General features: G+C 36.6%; 1 protein-coding gene across 1 annotated transcript in view; it reads right to left on the bottom strand.

Moving 5' to 3' along the window:
* The window catches only part of HOOK1 (hook microtubule tethering protein 1), a 66,996-nt gene that overhangs the window by 15,099 nt on the left and 29,254 nt on the right, over positions 1-22,643 (bottom strand). Inside the window, exons 9-12 of the mRNA XM_068963895.1 lie at positions 17,978-18,144; positions 10,500-10,640; positions 9,242-9,443; positions 8,092-8,202 (exon numbers count right to left, since the gene is read on the bottom strand). Coding sequence (XP_068819996.1) covers positions 8,092-8,202; positions 9,242-9,443; positions 10,500-10,640; positions 17,978-18,144 — 621 coding nt within the window. The remainder of the gene's footprint in view (positions 1-8,091; positions 8,203-9,241; positions 9,444-10,499; positions 10,641-17,977; positions 18,145-22,643) is intronic.

Here is a 22,643-nt window from a genome sequence, read left to right on the forward strand (position 1 = left end):
TCTGAGTAGTGAATGAGGAGAAGTTTGTCTAATATCTAGAATACAGTCTAGTGTGTAAGAGATGTGAGACTTGTTATTTCCTTCTATTACTATAAACAGCGTATTGCAAGTATGAATCTGTGAAAAAACACTATCTCCAAGGGATAGTATGTTAGGACTTCATGTCATTAACTATTTTATTTTACTGGACTGGATGAAGCACAAGCTGGAATCAAGACTGCCGGGAGAAATATCAATAACCTCAGATATGCAGATGACACCACCCTTGTGGCAGAAAGTAAAGAGGAACTAAAGAGCCTCTTCGTGAAAGTGAAAGAGGAGAATGAAAAAGCTGGCTTAAAGCTCAACATTCAAAAAGAGAAGATTCTGGCATCCAGTCCCATCACTTCATTCAAATAGATGGGGAAACAGTGGAAACAGTGTCAGACTTTATATTTTTGGGCTCCAAAATCACTGCAGATGGAAACTGCAGCCATGAAAGTAAAAGACACTTGCTCCTTGGAAGAAAAGCTATGACAAACCTAGACAGCATATTAAAGAACAGAGAAATTATTTTACTGACAAAGGTCCATATAGTCAAAGCTATGGTTTTTTCAGTAGTCATATATGGTTGTGAGAGTTGGACCATAAAGAAGGCTGAGCACTGAAGAATTGATGCTTTTGAACTGTAGTGTTGGAGAAAACGCTTGAGAGTCCCTTGGACTGGAAGGAGATCCAACCAGTCCATCCTAAAGGAAATCAGGCTGGAATATTCATTGGAAGGACTGATGCTGAAGCTGATGCTCCAATACTATGGCCACCTGATGTGAAGAACTGACTCACTGGAAAAGACCCTGTTCCTGAGAAATATTGAAGGCAGGAGGAGAAGGGGACAACAGAGGATGAAATGGTTGGATGACATCACCAACTCAATGGACATAAGTTTGAGCAAGCTCTAGAAATGGGTGACAGACAGGGAAGCCTGGTGTGCTCCAGTGCATGGGGTTGCAAAAAGTTGTACATGACCGAGCCACTGAACTGAACTCGATTTTACAGCTGACAGTCAATGACAAATTTCTACCCTCTGAAAAAAAGGCTCAGGTTTAAATGATTTTTCCAGAACCTGAAAAGTAACATAAAATTGTATTTTAAATGTTGATTTAAGGGCCTAGATCTGATAGAGTGCCTGATGAACTATGGAATGAGGTTCGTGACATTGTACAGGAGACAGGGATCAAGACCATCTCCAAGGAAAAGAAATAGAAAAAAGCAAAATGGCTGTCTGGGGAGGCCTTACAAATAGCTGTGAAAAGAAGAGAGGCGAAAAGCAAAGGAGAAAAGGAAAGATATAACATCTGAATGCAGAGTTCCAAAGAATAGCAAGAAGAGATAAAAACGCCTTCTTCAGTGATCAATGCAAAGAAAGAGAGGAAAAGAACAGAATGGGAAAGACTAGAGATCTCTTCAAGAAAATTAGAGATACCAACGGAAATTTTCATGCAAAGATGGGCTCGATAAAGGACAGAAATGGTATGGACCTAACAGAAGCAGAAGATATTAACAAAAGGTGGCAAGAATACACAGAAGAACTGTACAAAAAAGATCTTCATGACCCAGATAATCCTGATGATGTGATCACTAATCCAGAGCCAGACATTTTGGAATGTGAAGTCAAGTGGGCCTTAGAAAGCATCACTATGAACAAAGCTAGTGGAGGTGATAGAATTCCAGTTGAGCTGTTTCAAATCCTGAAAGGTGATGCTGTGAAAGTGCTGCACTCAATATGCCAGCAAATTTGGAAAACTCAGCAGTGGCCACAGGACTGGAAAAGGTCAATTTTCATCCCAATCCCAAAGAAAGCCAATGCCAAAGAATGCTCAAACTACCGCACAATTGCACTCATCTCACATGCTAGTAAAGTAATGCTCAAAATTCTCCAAGCCAGGCTTCAGTAATACGTGAACTGTGAACTCCCAGATGTTCAAGCTGGTTTTATAAAAGGCAGAGGAACCAGAGATCAAATTGCCAACATCCACTGGATCATGAAAAAAGCAAGAGAGTTCCAGAAAAACATCTATTTCCACTTTATTGACTATGCCAAAGCCTTTGACTGTGTGGATCACAATAAACTATGGAAAATTCTGAAAGAGATGGGAATACCAGACCACCTAACCTGCCTCTTGAGAAATCTGTATGCAGGTCAGGAAGCAACAGTTAGAACTGGACATGGAACACCAGGCTGGTTCCAAATAGGAAAAGGAGTACATCAAGGCTGTATATTGTCACCCTGCTTATTTAACTTATATGCAGAGTACATCATGAGAAACGCTGGACTGAAAGAAACACAACCTGGAATCAAGATTGCCGGGAGAAATATCAATAACCTCAGATATGCAGATGACACCACCCTTATGGCAGAAAGTGAAGAGGAGCTAAAAAGCCTCTTGATGAAAGTAATAGAGGAGAGTGAAAAAGTTTGCTTAAAGCTCAACATGCAGAAAACAAAGATCATGGCATCCAGTCCCATCACTTCATGGGAAATAGATGGAGAAACAGTAGAAACAGTGTCAGACTTTATTTTTTCGGGCTCCAAAATCACTGCAGATGGTGACTGCAGCCATGAAATTAAAAGACGCTTACTCCTTGGAAGAAAAGTGATGACCAACCTAGATAGCATCTTCAAAAGCAGAGACATTACTTTGCCGACTAAGGTCCATCTAGTCAGGGCTATGGTTTTTCCAGTGATCATGTATGGATGTGAGAGTTGGACTGTGAAGAAAGCTGAGCACTGAAGAATTGATGCTTTTGAACTGTTGTGTTGGAGAAGACTCTTGAGAGTCCCTTGGACTGCAAGGAGATCCAACCAGTCCATTCTGAAGGAGATCAGCTCTGGGTGTTCTTTGGAAGGAATGATGCTAAAGCTGAAGCTCCAGTACTTTGGCCACCTCCTGCGAAGAGTTGACTCATTGGAAAAGACTCTGATGCTGGGAGGGATTGGGGGCAGGAGGAGAAGGGGACAACAGAGGATGAGATGGCTGGATGGCATCACGGTCTCGATGGACGTGAGTCTGAGTGAACTTCAGGAGACAGTGATGGACAGGGAGGCCTGGCGTGCTGCAATTCATGGGGTCGTAAAGAGTCGGACATGACTGAGTGACTGAACTGGAACTGGATACTTCAAATCAATAAATAAAACCCTATAATGTCCATTATGCGGCTCATATCAACTTAGCAGTAAATTGGTAACTGATTCCAAGGGTCCTTATGCCAGTGTGTACAGATGTTCTAAGGATCTCTGAACACTGTAAATTATAACTACAGTCAGGCATCAGGACCCCTATAAATCTGTTCCTTCATAAATGCAATGTGAATACTTGCAATTTGTCAAAATCAACTTTTCAAAAATTCTGAAGATTAACCAAAGGTTTGCCATGACCGGAGGTGCACTTATTAAAGAAACTGTGCTAAACCTTAGTACAGTGAGCTTTTTGTTCTTTTAACTATCCTGATTACTATATCACCTTCTCCCCAACCATGGAATAGCCTAGAGTAGCCACCTGGAAAGGCTGACTAGCTATGAAACTCTTCTTTAAAAGCTCCTCCAGGCTAGATATATTTTTTAAAAAAAGAAAAAGAAAACTATCACTATTTGGTCGTCAAACAGCACCTTGGAGAAGTCCCAATCATGCTTTTCATTATTTGAGCTAATTTGGTGCTTGCTGTGCCAGAAAATATTCCTTAGGCATCTATAAAAAACAATCATCAGCAACTGCTTTCATTATAGCTGCTGAAGGCATGATGCCAGTTAAGGCAAACAAGACTCTTGCCAAAAACTTACAAGGAAGAGCTGAGAAACAAGATATCCATAGAGGATGTTAAAAAGTCCTAACATATTCCTGGAGATCTAGGAGGTCAGCTATGTACAGAGCTGTGTGCATGCCCAGAAATAACCTTAGAGGACCCCAATGTCTCAGCTCTGGATAAACTTGAAGCCCTGTGCAAACAGGAAATAAAGGCAAAGGCAGAGTTTTAAACTTCCTAAGAACTGAAGATGTTTTCCTAACTAAATACACATTGAGTCCTTTGGCAAAGACTGGGAGATCTACAGAAATAGTTGACAAATTATTAACTGATCTCAATGGTTACTGAGCAGAGAATGCAGTGGCTGCACATTACAAAGAAAAAAAAAAAACTTTATAGAATTAGTCCAAAAGAGTCACTAAAAAACCACCAAAAACAAAAAACCCTGAGGTTGGGAGGAAATCTGATTTCCAGAGTTGAAACACATTATTATTTTAAAGGTCATATTTTCAACAACAACAACAAAATACATGCAAAGAAATAGAGACATTCCTACACAGGGGAAAAAAAAAAATGAACAGTTAACAGAAAGAGTCAATGAGATGACACTAGTGGGTGGACATACTAGACAAAGACTTCAAGTGAACTAAGACCAAAGATGCAGGAACATTTTCTCAATGCATTTTATATCATATCACCTTGACACCAAAACCAGGCAATGACATCAAAAGAAAACTACCAACCAATATCTCTTATAATATGGATGGGAAAACACTCAACAAAATACTAGCAAACTGAATCAAGCAACATACAAAAGTGATTATACCCTATGACTAAGTAGAATTTACCTTAAGAACACAAACTGGTTTAAGATTTTAAAAATCAATGTAACACATGACATTAATACAGTAAAAGACAAGAACTATGTGTTATCCTACCAACCCAGAAATAGAAGTTGACAAAATCCAGAACCCTTTCAGCATAAAAACATGGAACAAATTAGGAATTAAAACTTCTTTAACCTGACAGAAGGAATCTACAAATAAAATCCACAACAAATAAGACACATCATGGTGAAAGAATGAATGCTTTCTTACTAATATTGGAAACAAGAGAAAGATACTCTCACCTTGCCATTTCCTTCAACAAAGTACTGAAGGTTCTAGACAGGACAATTTAACAAGAAATAAAAGACATTCAGAATGTAAAAAAAGAAATAAAACTATCTGTATTTACAGATGTCCTGATTTTGTATATAAAAATCCTAAAGAATTCACTAAAAACTATTAGAAATACTAAGGGAATCCAACAAGGATGTAAATAAAATACAAGATCGATGTCAAAAAATAAATTGTATTTCTATATGTTAACACTGACATTAGAAAGAATAAAACAATCACGAACAGTTTTAAAAGGTGTGAATCTTATGAAAACTACAAAACACTATTGAAAGAAACTAAAGACCTAAATATATGGAATGTTATGACATATTAATGGATCAGAAAACTTAATGCTATTAAGGTGGCCAGGTTTCCAAACTGATCAACAGATTCAGGAAATTTCTATCAATATTTCAATCTGGCTATTTTGCAGGAACAATAATCTGACCCTTAGATTCATATGAAATGCTAGAGACCAAGAATAACCAAAACAACAGCTTTCCAAAGAAAAAGTTGGAGAACTTATTTCAAATGAGTATACTTTCCAATTTCAACTTAGTATAAAGCTTCAGTAATCATGACAGTGTGGTATTACCATAAAATTAGACATATATATCAATGACAGTTAAAAATCTGGAAATAAACTCTAACATTTGTGGCCAAATGCTTTTTACTTTTAAAAAATTAATAGGTTTTAAAAACCCTGAACAGAAAGTACAAAGTTCCCATATATTCTGTCATCCTCCCCACCAACTCCCCAGTTTCCCTTATTATTAACATCTTGCATTAGTGTGGTTACTTCTAAGAACTGATAAGCCAAAAGTGATACACTATTTTTAACTAAAGGACATAAGTCTACATTAGGGTACATGCTTTGTTTCATTTCTATGAGTTTTGACAAAGGTATAACATATCCATCATTACAGGACCATGTCAACTGATTTTTAACAAGAGTATCAAGAATATTCAGTGGGGGAAAGAACAGTCATGTCAACAAATGGTGCTGAGACAAATGAATATCTAAACACAGAGGAAGAAAGTTAAGAAACCTATCTCACACCACATAAAAATGAATTCAATACTGATCACAGAGTCAATATAAGAGCTAAAAATATAAAAGAAGACAGAGGAATAAACCTTTATAACCTTAAGGTTACCCAATGGTGTCACAGAAACACCACCAAAAAAAACACAAAAGAAAAAGTAATAACTTTGTTTTCATCAAATAAAAAACTATTCTGCTGCAATATACACGCAGACATAGACATAGACACACACACACTCACACCATTTAAAAAGTGCAAAGATGACTCACAGAATGGGAGAAAATATTTGCAAACCATGCATCTGACAAGAGATTTGTATCTAGAATATATAAAGAAGTCTTAGAACTCAAAAATAAAAAAGCAAATAACAAATAAAATATGGTCTAAAGAATCTGAAGAGGTATTTCTCAAAGAAATAAAATCAGAAATGGTCAATAAGTTCATGAAAAGATGTTCAACATCATTTGTCATTAGGGAAATACAAATCAAAACCACAATGATATAACACTTCATACCTACTAGGATATACTTCATACCTACTAGGATAGCCAAAATTAAAATTCAACATGATTTGACAAGAGTTGGGAGAACTTGGAATCTTTTACAAACTGCTAGTGAGAATGAAAAATGGTTCATCCACTTTAGAAAAGTCTGGTAATTCTTAAAAATGTTAAACACCTACCATATGACCCAGCAATACCATTCTTCAACACCTATTCAAGAAATGAAGACATGTGTCCACATAAAAACTTGTACATAAATGTTCATAGCCACATTATTCATTTAATAGATAATGTGGAAACAACCCAATTGGACTTTGTTTCCACTGATGAACAGATAAATAAAATGTGGTATATCCATATAACAGATTACTCAATTCAGTTCAGTTCAGTCGCTCAGTTGTGTCCAACTCTTTGTGACCCCATGAATTGCAGCACATCAGGTCTCCCTGTCCATCACCAACTCCAGCAGTTTACCCAAACTCATGTCCATCGAGTTGGTGATGTCATCCAGCCATCTCATCCTCTGTTGTCCCCTTCTCCTCCTGCCCCCAACTCCTCCCAGCATCAGGGTCTTTTCCAATGAGTCAACTCTTCACGTGAGGTGGCCAAAGTATTGGAGTTTCAGCTTCAGCATCAGTCCTTCCAATGAACACCCAGGACTGATCTCCTTTAGGATGGACTGGTTGGATCTCCTTGCAATCCAAGGGACTCTCAAGAGTCTTCTCTAACACCACAGTTCAAAAGCATCAATTCTTTGGCACTCAGCTTTCTTCACAGTCCAACTCTCACATCCATACATGACCACTGGAAAAACCATAGCCTTGACTAGATGGACCTTTGTTGGCAAAGCAATGTCTCTGCTTTTGAATATGCTGTCTAGGTTGGTCATCACTTTTCTTCCAAGGAGTAAGCGTCTTTTAATTTCATGGCTGCAATCACCATCTGCAGTGATTTTGGAGGCCCCCAAAATAAAGTCTGACAGATTACTACTTAGCAATAAAAATGAATGCAGTGCTGATACATGCTACAACACTGATGGACCTTGAAAGTATCATGCTAAACGATGGAACCCAGTCACAAAAGTCATAAAGTGTATGGTTATATATTCGGGACAGACCAGGCAAATTCACAGACAGCAAGTAGATTAATGGTTGCTAAGGCTGGGGAAAAGAGGACCAGATGCAGAATAACTGCTATCAGGCACAGGGTCTCTTTGGAATGATGACAGAATTCTAAAACGATGATGGTTTCCAGCTCTGAATACATTAAACACCATTGAACTATACCTTTTAAATAGGTGAAATTTATGATATGTAAATTATATCCTAATAAAGCTTTTAAAAATTGCATCTATGGTCCTTGCTTTCAAGGAATTGACAGTCTAGAGCTGGAACACATGCACTGAGATATGACTTCATCTTATCATATCAAGAAAACTTACAAAACTGCATAAAGAATTTCTACAAGACTTTCTTTTACATCACTAATTTCGATTTGGAGAAAGAAGAAATGGTTACATCACTTCCATTCTTAAAACATCAAGGACAATATTAAAACTAAAACAGGACATACATATTTCACATCAATTATATTTGTGTTTACCTCTTTTTCCTTAAGTAAAGCTTCGTGTTTTTCTTCAAGCCGCTTCATTTCAAATGCTAGTGTGTCTGCCCTTTTGGATTCAGAGGAAAGTTTAACATGAAGATCCTGAACCTTTTATCAGAAACAAAAGTAGAAAATAAAGAGTATATAATACTGATAGCATTTCAGAGCTCAATAAATGAAAAACTGGAAATAAAATTTATAGTAAGATTACAGTCTAATTTTAAATATTTGTGGAAATGGCATATAAATAAAAAAAATTAAAATAAGTTTTAAAATACACAAATAATAATTTAGCAAAAAAAATAAGTCTTCTACTGTTTCTCTAGGGTGTTTGACAAATAGCAAAAGAGAGTATTTTAGGTTATAACTCCATTCTCTAGGTATTTATCCCTGGTTATCAGAAAGGTTAATGAAACAACAAAATATCCCCAAAGTATACAAAAGCTCAGAAGCCAATAAAAATGCCACAAGGGAAGCCCAATAATACTGGAGTGGGTGGTTTATCCCTTCTCCAGCAGATCTTCCTGACCCAGGAATCAAACCGAGGTCTCCTGCACTGCAGACAGATTCTTTACCAACTAAGCTATCAGGGAAGTCCAAAAGACCTAGAAAACACAAACTCAATGATCAACTCTTGAATTAAAATTACAGATAGAAGATACATGTGATAATAGGAAGTACACAACTGACTACAAGCAGTGTTTATCTGGGGCTTCCTGGGTTGCTCAGCTGGTAAAGAATCCACCTGAAATGCAGGAGACCCCAGTTCTATTCCTGGGTTGGGAAGTTTCCCTGGAGAAGGAATAGACTACCCACTCCAGTATTTTTGGGCTTCCCTGGTGGCTCAGATGGTAAATAATCCACCTGCAATGTGTGAGACGTGGGTTCTATTCCTGGGTTGGCAAGATCCCCTGAAGGACGGCATAGCAACCCGCTCCAGTATTCTTGCCTGGAGAATCCCAATGGACAGAGGAGCCTGGCGGGCTACACAGTGCATGGGATTGCAGAGAGTTGGACACGACTGAGCAACTAAGCACAGCACAGCACAGCACAGCACAGTGCTTATTCACTGCTACATCCTTCTTAAGGAGTGAAAAGTTATACTCTTTCAATTTCATTGATTAAAAAACTTTAGATATTTTCTTACCTGTCTCTTGTATGTTTCTAATTGTGTGCGTGCAGCATTTGCCTTCTTTAATTCCTCCTCTAAGCTGACTGTATTATGCATGTACATCATGTTTGTTTCCTGTAAAGTTTTCACCTGCTTGCGAAGGTCATTCAGATCTTGTAGCTTCTGACGATATATCTCAACTGTAGACTCCAGTTTATTTGCTTTATCAGAGGTAGCCCTATAATAACAAAGATTAAACATTACTGTATAAAAACAAGTAAATGCACATAACAGTGTTATTCTGGCTGGAAAAGGAGTCTTCCAAATGAACTATCAACTGGTTAAAAAAAATGAGAGGGAAAGAAAAGAGATCATTAACTTTGTGAGAAATCTGGAAATGGGCTCAGAAAGTTCAACCCTTCTGTTATAAAGTCATCAAAATAAAATGCTCGAAATTTGACACACTGTATTATCGAACTATTCTATATATCACAACAATGTATTAAAAAAAGAATGATTTTGTAAATACAGCTGAACAATTCTGAGCTGCATTTTAATTTACACGCCAGTTGTGCTCTGTGCATAAATCTAATGTAGTTTGTTCTAAGTATTTGATATATTCAGTAAGTTGACTGAATTTACAATTTGTTTGGCAAAGCACTTCCCTTTAGAGTTGTGCACACCTGACAAATGGGATGGAGAATAAATAAACAGAATCATTTCAATATCACGTGAAGGTTAAAATTAATGCTTATAAAGATTTTGTTTTAAATGAACATTAAAAACTGTGTAAGAAATGGTTAATTAAGAAAAATTAACATAAAAAATCATTTAAACAGATTCTTTGCTTAACATTTCACAGCCAAAGCTCATTATAAACTCTGTACTGTCAAAGACAATAAGAGAACCTGGGATAATCTTGAAATAAATGCTAGGATTCTTATCTATAATTTTATCAAATGTCAAAATATGGTTTGTGAGAATACATTTCTTACACAAAAATTTCACAAGATGTACTAGTAAGTACAAGAAGGTCAAGTCAAATGTATCTAAAAATAACTCAGCTTAATCAGAAATAAGAAAAAGGTTTATGGTTCTAATATGAAAATCTGTCCTAACAGGAATCAAATATTACCCTAAAACTTCACATAACTATCAACAAACATAAAAGAAGTAAAGACTAGGAACTTGGATAAAAACTGATCAATACTTGATACACAGGTATAACTGTAAGATTCCTTAATTAAAATATAGAATACCAAAAGTGACATAATTATATTTAGACATGCCATACCTAAGAACATCTATTTCATCTTTCAGGGCTCTTGTTTCCTCAGCAAGACTAGTCAATTCATCATTCCTATGTTGAAATTCAATTAATTGCTTTTCAAGTTCTTCACAGTGAACACGGTAATCATCTTTTGCAGCTTCAAGCCTTGCATAAAGAAAACAAGTATTTATAATGTAATTTCCATTATTTGTTTTTTCACTGAGATATGAGCTTAGCAAAACTTACTTTTAAAATGTTTGATTCCACATTCAAAAAAAGAAAAACTAAAGGAATAAGCTACTTTCTAGTCCTTAGTTTCAAAACAATAGCTTAAAAAAAAGTTGGAGAACTCACACTTTCCAATTTTAAAAGTTACTACAGAGCTACAGTAATCATGATAGTGTCATACTACCATAAAGCTAGACATATGGATCAATGACAATTAGAAGTCCAAAAGTAAACTCTTACCATTTATGGTCAAATGATTTTTTTTACTTAAAAAAATTAATAGACTTTTTTTTTTTTCCAGAAAAACTGAACAGAAAGTACAAAGTTCCTATATATTCTCTCATGGTTGTCTCATTCCCCAGTCTCCCTTATTAACATCTTGCATTAGTGCGGTTACTTATAAGAACTGATAAGCCAGTAATGTTCTGAATTTTCATTATCACTTTGAAACACTGAGCCTGGTTCTCTAGTTCAAACAGGAATTTTAATTTCAAAAGAAAAAGAGAAACCATATAAAGTTATCCAAAAATGTACACAGTACGTAAAGTGGTGAAATATGAACTCTAAGTATAGTCTGTGATAAAGAATAAATACTTTGAACCCAAGAGCAACAACAAAAACTAAAATGACTATATAGTGATAAAAATATTTAAAAATTACTTGATCAACTGACAATAATGCAGAAAAGAAGAATAAACACAAGAACAGATATGACAAATGAAAAATAGCAAACTGATAGACCCTAAGCACAACCATATCAAAAATTATGTAAAGGGCAAAAGGACTAAACACACCAATTAAAAAGGCAGAGACTATCAGACTGGATAAAAAAGCAAGGCTCAAATATATACTAGTTATAAGAAACATTTTAAATATCAAGACACAATAGGTTAAAAGTAAAAAGATGAAAATAAGTATCATGCAAATAATAAGCAAAGAAAACTGGGGTATTTATCTTAACATCAAAAAATGGTTTAATACAAAAAGTATTACCAAAGGTATAGATATTTCACAATTATCACAGGGTCAAGCCATCAGAAAGACATATCAAAAAATTATATGCAACTAAAAACAAAATTTTAAAACAGATGAAGCAAAAACTCTGAATCAGAGATCTACAAATCCATAATTATTGTCAAGAATGTTAACATCAGTCTCCCAATAAATGAAAGAACTAACCAAAAATGTCAAATACAGAAGAAATCTGAATAACCGTACTAATCAGCTTGATATAATAAATATTTGTGAAGCATGTCAGTAAAAAAAAAAAAATACACATCCTTTGCAAGTACACATGGAATATTCACTGCAATAAAACATGTGATGATCAATAGGTATCATAAATATTAAAAAGAATGAAGTCTTATGGATTATATTCTCTAACCATGAGGAAATTAAATTAGGAATCAGTCACAATGAGAAGTTTGGAGAAAAGCCTTAAATATTTGGAAATTTAAAAATACATTTCTAAATGATTCCTGAGTCAGAAAAGAAATCAGAGAGGAAATTAGAAGATATTTTGAACTGAATAATAACAGAAACGCAATCAAATCAGATTTTAGGGACACAGCTAAATCAGTGCTTAGAGAGAAATTTACAGTTTTAAAGGCTTATAATAGAAATAAAGAAATGCTTAAAATCAATCGTCTAACTTTAGGAGGCTAGAAAAAGAAGAGCAAATCAAATCCAAAGTAAGTAAAAGGAAAGGAATAAAGAACAGAGATCTAAAACTCAAACTATGGGAAACTAATAAAGGCTGTTCAATTAATAAAGGGTGTAAGATTAATAAAATTGATGAACCTCAAGCAAGGGTGACCAAGAAAAATGAAAGAAAACACAAATTACCAACATCAAGAATGAGAAAGGAAACACTGTTACAGCTCCTACAATCATTAAAGGGACCATAAATAGAATATTATGAAAAACTTCATGCCAATAAACTAAACAACTTAAATCAAATAAATATATACCTTGAAAAAGACAATTTATGAAATTGACATAATATGAAACAAGATCTGAAAAGCCTATGAACCATTAAATAAATTACATGTGTCATTAGAAGCCTTTTGACAAAGAAAACCACAGATCCAATTGTTTTACTGATTAATTCTATCAAATATTGAAGGAAGAAATAATGTCATTCTTACATAAACTCTTTCAGAAAAAAGAGGAGAGAGTATTTCCCCATTATTCTATGAGACTAGCAGAACAAAACCTGAAAGACATTACAAGAGAAAAAAGTTATAGACGAGTATCTATTATAAAGACAAGACACAAAAATACTTGCAAAATATCAACAAATCAAATCGAGTCGTATGCGTATAAGATAAGAAAATATGACCAAGGTGGTTTTTCTCTGGAACACAAATTTTTTTAACATTCAAAAATTAATCATATTAAAAGAATAAAAAAGAAAAACCAAATCATCTTTTCTCAAGATGCACAGAAGTCCTAAGACAAAAATCAACGCTGATAAATGATAAAAACTCTTAGCAAGGCAGAAATAACGGAGAACTCTTTCAATCTGATAAAAAGCCAATTTAAAAACTCTACAGCAGGCTTCCCTGGTGGCTCAGTGGTAGAGAACCTGCCTGCCAATGCAGGGGACACAAGCTTGATTCCTGGTCCAGGAAGATTCCACATGCAGCAGAGCCAACTAAGCCCATGCGCCACGACTGCTGGGCCTGTGCTCTAGAGACCACGTGCTGCAGCTACTGATCCGTGCGCCTAGACCCCGTGCTCCGAAATAAGACACTGCAACGAGAAGCTGGCACTCAGCTAGAGAGTATCCACCACTCTCCACAACTGCCGCAACTGGAGAGTGCTGCCGACTCTCCACAACTAGAGAAAGCCCACACAATAACAAAGACCCAGCACAGCCAGAGATAAACAAATGCATATTAAAAAAAACTATTTAGCTAGCTTCATACTTGACTGTACTTAATTGGACATTTTCTCCCCAAGACCCAGAACACAGCAAGATGTTTGCTCCCATTCAAAGCAAGGAAAATAAAGACAAGGCAGAAATAATAAAAGGAAGAGGTAAAGGTCTATTAATAGATGACTGCAGATTCTTTAGGATTTTTTACTAAAACAAACTGCTAGAATCAGTAAGTGAATTAAGAAACTTTGCAGGGCTTCCCTGGTGGCCCAGTGGTTAAGACTTTGCACTTCCACTGCAGGAGCACGGGACTGGACCCTGGTCAGAGAACCAAGATCCTGCATGCTGAGCAGTGTGGCCAAAAAATAAAAAAGTAAATAAATAAAGTTGTTTGAACAAAAAAAAGAGGAAACTTTGAAAAACATACAAGTTTTCAAATGCAAGACATTAAGATTCAAGATATAAAAGTTTCAACATATAAAAGTCAACTGTGTATCTATATATTAGCAGCAACTTTTCAGAATAATTTTTGTAACTGTGTTTATAATAGCAAAAATTTAAATATTTGAGAATGAAATGAACAGAAGATACACACAATACTATGCTGGAAACAATACAACATTGCTAGAGAAATTAAAGACAAATAGACAAAGATACTAAATTCATAAAACAGAAATTCTCAATATGGTTAAGGCATCAATCATATACAACTTGAAGTCATAATCACAAAAGGTTTTTAAGAGAAACTGACCAAAAAACCAAAACACAGAAGAGTCAAAACATATTTTGAGAAGAAAGAGTGGGAATATTCACACTACCTGATTTTAAATGACTTACTTTAGAGCTATAGTAGTCAAGATCAAGTCTTATGGGCTAAGGACAGACAAATTCATCAGTACGAAGGAACTGAATACAGAAAATCACCCAAATTTTATGGCTATATCATTTTTCACAAAGGTACCAAAGCAATTTGATGGAGTAAAATAAAAATCTTTTCACCTGATGATACTGGAACAACAGGATACGCATAAGGGAAATAAAAGTAAAGTCTGACACCCATATATTACACTATTTTCAAAAAAGTCAGTTCAAGATGGATCACAGACCTAACTGTGAAAAATAAAACTAGAAAGGTTCTAGAAGGAAATACTAGAGTATTTTCATGACTAGGGACTAGACAGATTTCTTGGACAGTACATAAAAAGCACTAATCTAAAAAATACTGATAAATCAGACTTCATCTAAGAACTTTAATTTCTGATAGATACCATTTGAAAATGAAGTGGCGAGCTACAGAAAAGATGAAATATTATTACATGCATATCTGACAAAGATTCTATAACCAGAATATATATTTTTTTAAACTCTTACAACTCAGTAATAAAGACAACCCAATTTAAAAATAGGCTAACAGTGTAGAGAGACAATTCACATAGTAAAATATAGTCCAAATAAGCGCATGAAAAGGTACTTACCACCATTATCATTAGTTATCAGGAAAATGCATATTAAAGCCACAATTCAACACCCTTAACCCATTCCCTGGAATAACTAAAATGAAGAAGACTGATAAGGCCAACTTACGTTATACAGGCAGAGTAACTAGAGCAACCAGCAGCAAGCACTGCTGGTGGGAGTGTAAAACAATATGACCACTTTGGGAAATGGTTTGCTGGTATCTTTTAAATATAACACAAACAAAATGTGTGACTCAGCAATGCCACTCCATGTAACTGCCAATGGGAAATGAAAAAATATGTTCACAAAAGTTTTATATTCCAATGTTCATATCCATTTTGTTTATATTAGCCAAAATCTGGAAACTCAAAAGTCCATCTAAAGGAAAATGAATAAGCAAAATGTGTTACAATGTGCAATAATTCCATTTAGCAGAATATGACTCAGCAATTAAAAAAAAAAAAAAAGAACTGATATATTCAGCAACATCAGTAGATTTCACAAATATGCTGAGCAAAAGAAGCCAGTCACCAAAGAATTCATATTACAATTTCTAAGAAGTTCTAAACCAGAGAAAACACATCTATACTGGAAAATAATCGGAAGAGACTCTGGGACATAGGGGTTATCTGGGAAGGGACATGGGGAACTTTCTGTACTGACAGAAATGATTTATCAAATGATAAAAATGTGAGTTACACAAATGTATGCTTTTAATGAAAGATGCCAAACAGTGCTATTCACTCAATTCACAGTATGTAAACGTTATCTTAAAAAAAGAACTGTAAACATACTGAAGTGTAGCATTAGTTTGCACTGTAGCATTACCTTTTTATAGAAGGCATGCATTAGCGATTCTTACTTCAAATGTGTTTTGGGATTGCGTAAATGAATAAATCAGCTGAGTAAAATGGAAGTCAGGTTTCTCAATGCTGGAGAAGGGAGTTAAAATACGAAAATACAGAAAATCAGAATGCACCCTGAAGTCACTGGACTGAAATGGAAGATGATAATATGAATTCACTGTTCATAATTGTAGCTATGAAATAAACAGATATATGCATAGACACGTGTGCAAACAGGGACTGGTATGAACCCGTAAAACTGTATTTCCTAGCTCTGTACACCAAGGTGGCCCAGAAGCAATGACAGAAAAATTCATCTAGACCATCCTTGGAAGAAAAGCCATGATCAACTTAGACAGCATATTAAAAAAAGACATTACTTTGTCAACAAAAGTCCATCTAGTCAAAGCTATGGTTTTTCCAGTAGTCATGTATGGATGTGAGAGTTGGACTATAAAGAAAGCTGAGTGCCAAAGAATTGATGCTTTTGAACAGTGGTGTTGGAGAAGACTCTTGAGAGTTCCTTGGACTGCAAGGAGATCCAGTCCATCCTAAAGGAAATCTTCCCTGAATATTCACTGGAAGGACTGATACTGAAGCTGAAACTCCAATACTTTGGCCAACTAATGTGAAGGACTGACTCACTGGAAAAGACTGAAGGCAGGAGGAGAGGGGGATGACAGAGGATGAGATGGTTGGATAGCATCACCGACTCGATGGACATGAGTTTGAGTAAGCTCCGGGAGTTGGTTATGGACAGGGAAGCCTGGCGTGCTGCAGTCGGTGGGGTCGCAAAGAGACACGGCTGAGTGACTAAACCGAACTGAGACCATAGACCTTTGTTTTTAGTGGAGACTAAATCTAGACAGAAAAATTCATCTAGACCATAGATCTCTCTTTCTAGTGGAGAATATTATTCTCCACTAAAAGGAATCAGGACTTCTTGGAAAAATGGTTGATTCTAGAGTTGAGGAAGAACAATTAGAGTCTGAAACATTTTGTTGTGCCAGAAAGAAGAAAATACTCAAAAAAGGATAGAAACATATCGTAAAGACACATGGCTAATTGAAAGGCTTCTCAGTGGTCAAATCTGGTACAATTTAAACATAAAAATAAATGACAATAGTAATGGAATTATAGTCCATTGAGTCAGAATCCATTTCTAAATGCAAAGCACGATCCTGGATTAGATTCTGAAACAAGAAAAAACTTAAGTTTTAAGGATACTGAGAAAGCTGATAGAATTTGCATATGATCTATAGATTAGATAATGATTTGTTTCAAAGACCAGTTCACTAATTTTGATTACTATGCTGTGGTTTATAAGAGAATATCTTTGTTCTTAGGAAATACACATTGAAGTACATAGGGGTAAAGCAGTATGTCTCCAGTTTACTCTCAAATGGTTCAAAAAACAAAACATATATACACATGTGACTGTGTAAAGAGACTGCTAAAGCAAATCAATAGAACTGTAAAACAAACGTCGAATCTGAATGAGAAATATACAGAAGCTCCCTATCCTATTCTTGCAACTTTTGTCAGTAAATTTGAAATCATACCAAAATAAAGTAACAAAGAAACACACACAGTACAACTGGAGCACCTGTTTACCAGGGCCTTACACTGCGGGGCTCAGGGGTAAGCACACAAAAAGATAATGTTTATCAAAGGTTAGATGTACACTTTTTTTTTCCAAAATAATATAAAAGTTGATATGAAAAGCATCCTTTTAGTGTGAGATTTATATATTTCTTCCAATTATCAAGTGCCCTGTCCTATGCAAAAAATTCTCTTCTCCCCAGGTTTCAGCAATCATTCTTTTAAATTCCTCGTGGACTTGCCTATGGCCTTTGTTTGACCCTCATCACACATTATTTTGAATTGTTTTGCTTTTTAGATATGTATCCCACTTGCTTAACTGGATTGTTAGCCCTACGAGGACAGGAACCACTTATACTAGACAGTATTTTCATCCACTTAGTATTCTAAACATGAGTTGTAATGGTTAATCGTCAGTTGTTGCTATTATGATTTTTAGCTATTAGTTTAATAAAACTGTATAGAATGATTTCTACTAAAAATTCTACCTGAAGTTTTCTTCCTGTAATTGTTCTAGTTGCAACTGTGCATGAAAATATTTTTTTGCAACCATTGTATTTGGATCATCAAAAGATCCATCCAACTGGTCAAGTTTTTCATTCATCATTTTGTTCTCAGAAACTAGTGAATTCTTTTCATCTTGAAGCGCTGTCACCTAAAAATCAAAAACACAAACATAAGCATCAGTAGCAAATAAGAGTTTAGAGTGGAGTTCTAGATTCTAAATCTGACCAAGCCATTAACTAGCCTGGTCAATCAGGCTAGATAAATTCTTAAGGATCCTTCTAGCTCTGGAATTCTGGGTCTAGGAGGTTTGGATCAGAAGAAATAAAATTAATTTTATTAATACAGAGAAAAGAGAGTTAATACATATAAAGCAGAATATCTTCCAAACTTCCTGCTTGCTTTAGGTCAGAGAAGAAACTGTTTCTAAGTCTCTAAAAATGTTATACACCTATGTACTTCAAAAAAATAATTTGTTTCCCTTTTACGTATAAATGTATTTTCAGGATGCTGTTACCTAGTAAACTGAGGTACAAACAAATATGCACAAAATTACCATTTTAGGTTCATAGTAGAAAATGATCAGATTCACATGTATCTTCAGGGGATAACCACATTATTTGGTTAGTGAATCAGCAGCAAAAAACTGAACCCAATTGCACACTGAAACTATTTGCTTAATATTAAATGGATATAAACATGTAACTTTAGAATGACATCTATACCAATACTTGATACATTTTTAATTCTACTTACACATTTGTGTTAATAAGCATCATTTGCTCCCTTAGTTCTACTTCTTTTTCATTTAAAAATATCTTTAAACATTTAGAGATAAGGCTGCAACCCTTTATAAGACATGCTTCCTGAGTAACAGTCGGTAAAGCATCTGCCTGCAATGCAGGAGACCTGGGTTCAATTCCTGGGTCAGGAAGACCCCCTGGAGAAGGAAATGACAACCCACTCTAGTATTCTTGCCTGGAGAATTCCATAGACAGAGGAGCCTGGCGGGCTACAGTTTGTGGGATCGCAACAGTTGGACATAATAGCGCTATCTTTCTTTCTTTTCTTTCTTTAATAACATCAGACATCTACATGGGATTTTACTAAGATTAGTTTGAAAAAGGCTGACTGATCATAACTTACAATACTTTTTAAGTTAGTGGGCTTCCCTAGAGGCTCAGCTGGTAAAGAATCCGCCTGCAATGAGGGAGACCTTGGTTCGATCCCTGCATTGGGAAGATCCCCTGGAGAAGGGAACGGCTACCTACTCCAGTATTCTGGCTTAGAGAATTCCATGGGGTCACAAAGAGTCAGACATGACTGAGCGACTTTCCCTTTCACAACATATTACTGCACAAATTTTCTATTTATAGTTTCAAAAGGTGTAATCAATGCAGTCTAGTTACGTAAATGGGACTACATATTAACATAGCGAGCTAATAAAAGCAAATTAAAATCTAGTTATAGGGACTTCCCTGGTGGTCTGGTGGTTAAGAATCACCTGTGAATGCAAGGGTCATGGGTTTGATTCCTCATCCAGGAAGATTCCACATGCCACGGGGCACCTAAGCCCAAGAAGCACAATTACTGAGCCTGTGCTTCACAACAAGAGAAGCTACCACAGTGAGAAGCCCTCTCACTGCAACAAAAAGTAACTCCTGATCACCAGAACAAGCGAAAGCCCATGCACAGTAACAAAGACCTAGAGCAGCCAAAAATAAATAAATAAATAAATAAATCTTTTTAAAAAAATCAAATTATATTATATAGTCTTAAATACAGTGTAGGCAAGTTACAAACACTGTCCTCCAAATGAGTAACACAAAGTCTGAGAAACCATTCCCAGACAAAGAGGAAAGAGTTTTTCTTCCTAAGTACAATGCATGCATCCATCCTTGTCACATAAGCAGTTTAGTGACTATTATCTGTCATGTAATACAATCCTGTTATTCGGATAAAAAAAACAATGGAGGTTGCACCCTTTAAGATCCTTACAGAAGAAATGTACACAATTACAGGACAGAAAATGTGGTGCTTTGACAAATTAAGCTATTGGGGGGCACGAGAAAAGAGTATCTCTTATTAGCTTGAGGGTAGGGGCTGTTACCTAAAGCCGGACATCCTGGAATGTGAAGTCAAGTGGGCCTTAGAAAGCATGACTACGAGCAAAGCTAGTGGAGGTGATGGAATTCCAGTTGAGCTGTTTCAAATCCTAAAAGATGATGCTGTGAAAGTGCTGCACTCAATATGCCAGCAAATTTGGAAAACTCAGCAGTGGCCACAGGACTGGAAAAGGTCGGTTTTCATACCAATCCCAAAGAAAGGCAATGCCAGAGAATGCTCAAACTACCGCACAATTGCCCTCATCTCACATGCTAGTAAAGTAATGCTCAAAATTCTCCAAGCCAGGCTTCAGCAATACGTGAACCGTGAACTTCCAGATGTTCAAGGTGGTTTTAGAAAAGGCAGAGGAACCAGAGATCAAATTGCCAACATCCGCTGGATCATATAAAAAGCAAGAGAGTCCCAGAAAACATCTATTTCTGCTTTATTGACTATGCCAAAGCCTTTGACTGTGCGGATCACAATAAACTGTGGAAAATTCTGAGAGAGATGGGAATACCAGACCACCTGACCTGCCTCTTGAGAAACCTATAACGCAGGTCAGGAAGCAACAGTTAGAACTGGACATGGAACAACAGACTGGTTCCAAATAGGAAAAGACGTACGTCAAGGCTGTATATTGTCACCCTGCTTATTTCACTTCTGTGCAGAGTACATCATTAGAAACGCTGGGCTGGAAGAAGCACAAGCTAGAATCAAGATTGCCGGGAAAAATATCAATAACCTCAGATAATGCAGATGACACCACCCTTATGGGAAAAAGTGAAGAGGAACTAAAGAACCTCTGGATGAAAGTGAAAGAGGAGAGTGAAAAAGTTGGCTTAAAGCTCAACATTCAGAAAACGAAGATCATGGCATCTGGTCCCACCACTTCATGGGAAATAGATGGGGAAACAGAGGAAACAGTGTCAGACTTTATTTTTGGGGGCTCCAAAATCACTGCAGATGCTGACTGCAGCCATGAAATTAAAAGATGCTTACTCCTTGGAAGGAGAGTTATGACCAACCTAGATAGCATATTCAAAAGCAGAGACATTACTTTGCCAACAAAGGTCCATCTAGTCAAGGCTATGGTTCTTCCAGTGATCATGTATGGATGTGAGAGTTGGACTGTGAAGAAAGCTGAGTGCCAAAGAATTGATGCTTTTGAAGTGTGGTGTTGGAGAAGACTCTTGAGAGTCCCTTGGACTGCAAGGAGATCCAACCAGTCCATGCTAAAGGAGATCAGTCCTGGGTGTTCTTTGGAAGGACTGATGCTAAAGCTGAAACTCCAATACTTTGGCCACTTCATGCGAAGAGTTGACTCATTGGAAAAGACCCTGATGCTGGTAGGGATTGGGGGCAGGAGGAGAAGGGGACGACAGAGGATGAGATGGCTGGATGGCATCATCAACTCGATGGACGCTGAGTCTGAGTGAACTCCGGGAGTTGGTGATGGACAGGGAGGCCTGGCGTGCTCCAATTCATGGGGTCGCAAAGAGTCGGACACAACTGAGCGACTGAACTGAAGTGAACTGAGGGACTGTTACAAGACTGATAGAGCAGAAACAATACCTTGTCTTCAAACTGGATAAGAATCTCCTGAAGAAGGAAGAAGAGCAAGGGCAAACTTAGTTTTCAATATCTAGTGGGTAACCAGCCTTGTTCATAACCATGTATTTCACATAGTGGTTCCAGAGCCACCCCAGATGAGTGGCTTAGAATGTCCAGAGGTGGTTCTAGATATCTTTTAACAAGATGCCATGGTGATAGTTTGTTCACTCTGTACCTGCCTCTGTCCCTTTCTGTTCCTCTAGTTTTTCTGTCTCTCTCTCTGAGCTACTTAAAAGAAAGTTCAAAATGCTAAAAAAAAAATAATGCTCTTTTCTGACACCACTCAGATTTAATATTTTTATATTAGCTTATTTAAAAACTTAAAACATAAATTTCTATAGCTGGAGTCCTGTTTCACACATAATTTTCAGACACCTTTAGGTTTGAAGATCACTGCCTCACTATATGTGACCCAATGCTGGGTAGGAGTATGTTTCTAACAACCTAGATAGTATATTCAAAAGCAGAGACATTACTTTGCTGACTAAGGTCTGTCTAGTCAAGGCTATGGTTTTTCCTGTGGTCATGTATGGATGTGAGAGTTGGACTGTGAAGAAGGCTGAGCACCGAAGAATTGATGTGTTTTCACTGTGGTGTTGGAGAAGACTCTTGAGAGTCCCTTGGACTGCAAGGAGATCCAACCAGTCCATTCTGACGGAGATCAGCCCTGGGATTTCTTTGGAAGGAATGACGCTGAAGCTGAAACTCCAGTACTTTTGGCCACCTCCTGCAAAGAGTTGACTCATTGGAAAAGACTGATGCTGGGAGGGATTGGGGGCAGCAGGAGAAGGGGACGACAGAGGATGAGATGGCTGGATGGCATCACTGACTCGACAGATGTGAGTCTGAGTGAACTCCAGAGTTGGTGATGGACAGGGAGGCCCGGCATGCTGCGATTCATGGGGTGGCAAAGAGTTGGACACGACTGAG

This window comes from Capricornis sumatraensis, chromosome 2 (genome assembly GCF_032405125.1).
Source record: "Capricornis sumatraensis isolate serow.1 chromosome 2, serow.2, whole genome shotgun sequence".
Taxonomy (NCBI): domain Eukaryota; kingdom Metazoa; phylum Chordata; class Mammalia; order Artiodactyla; family Bovidae; genus Capricornis; species Capricornis sumatraensis.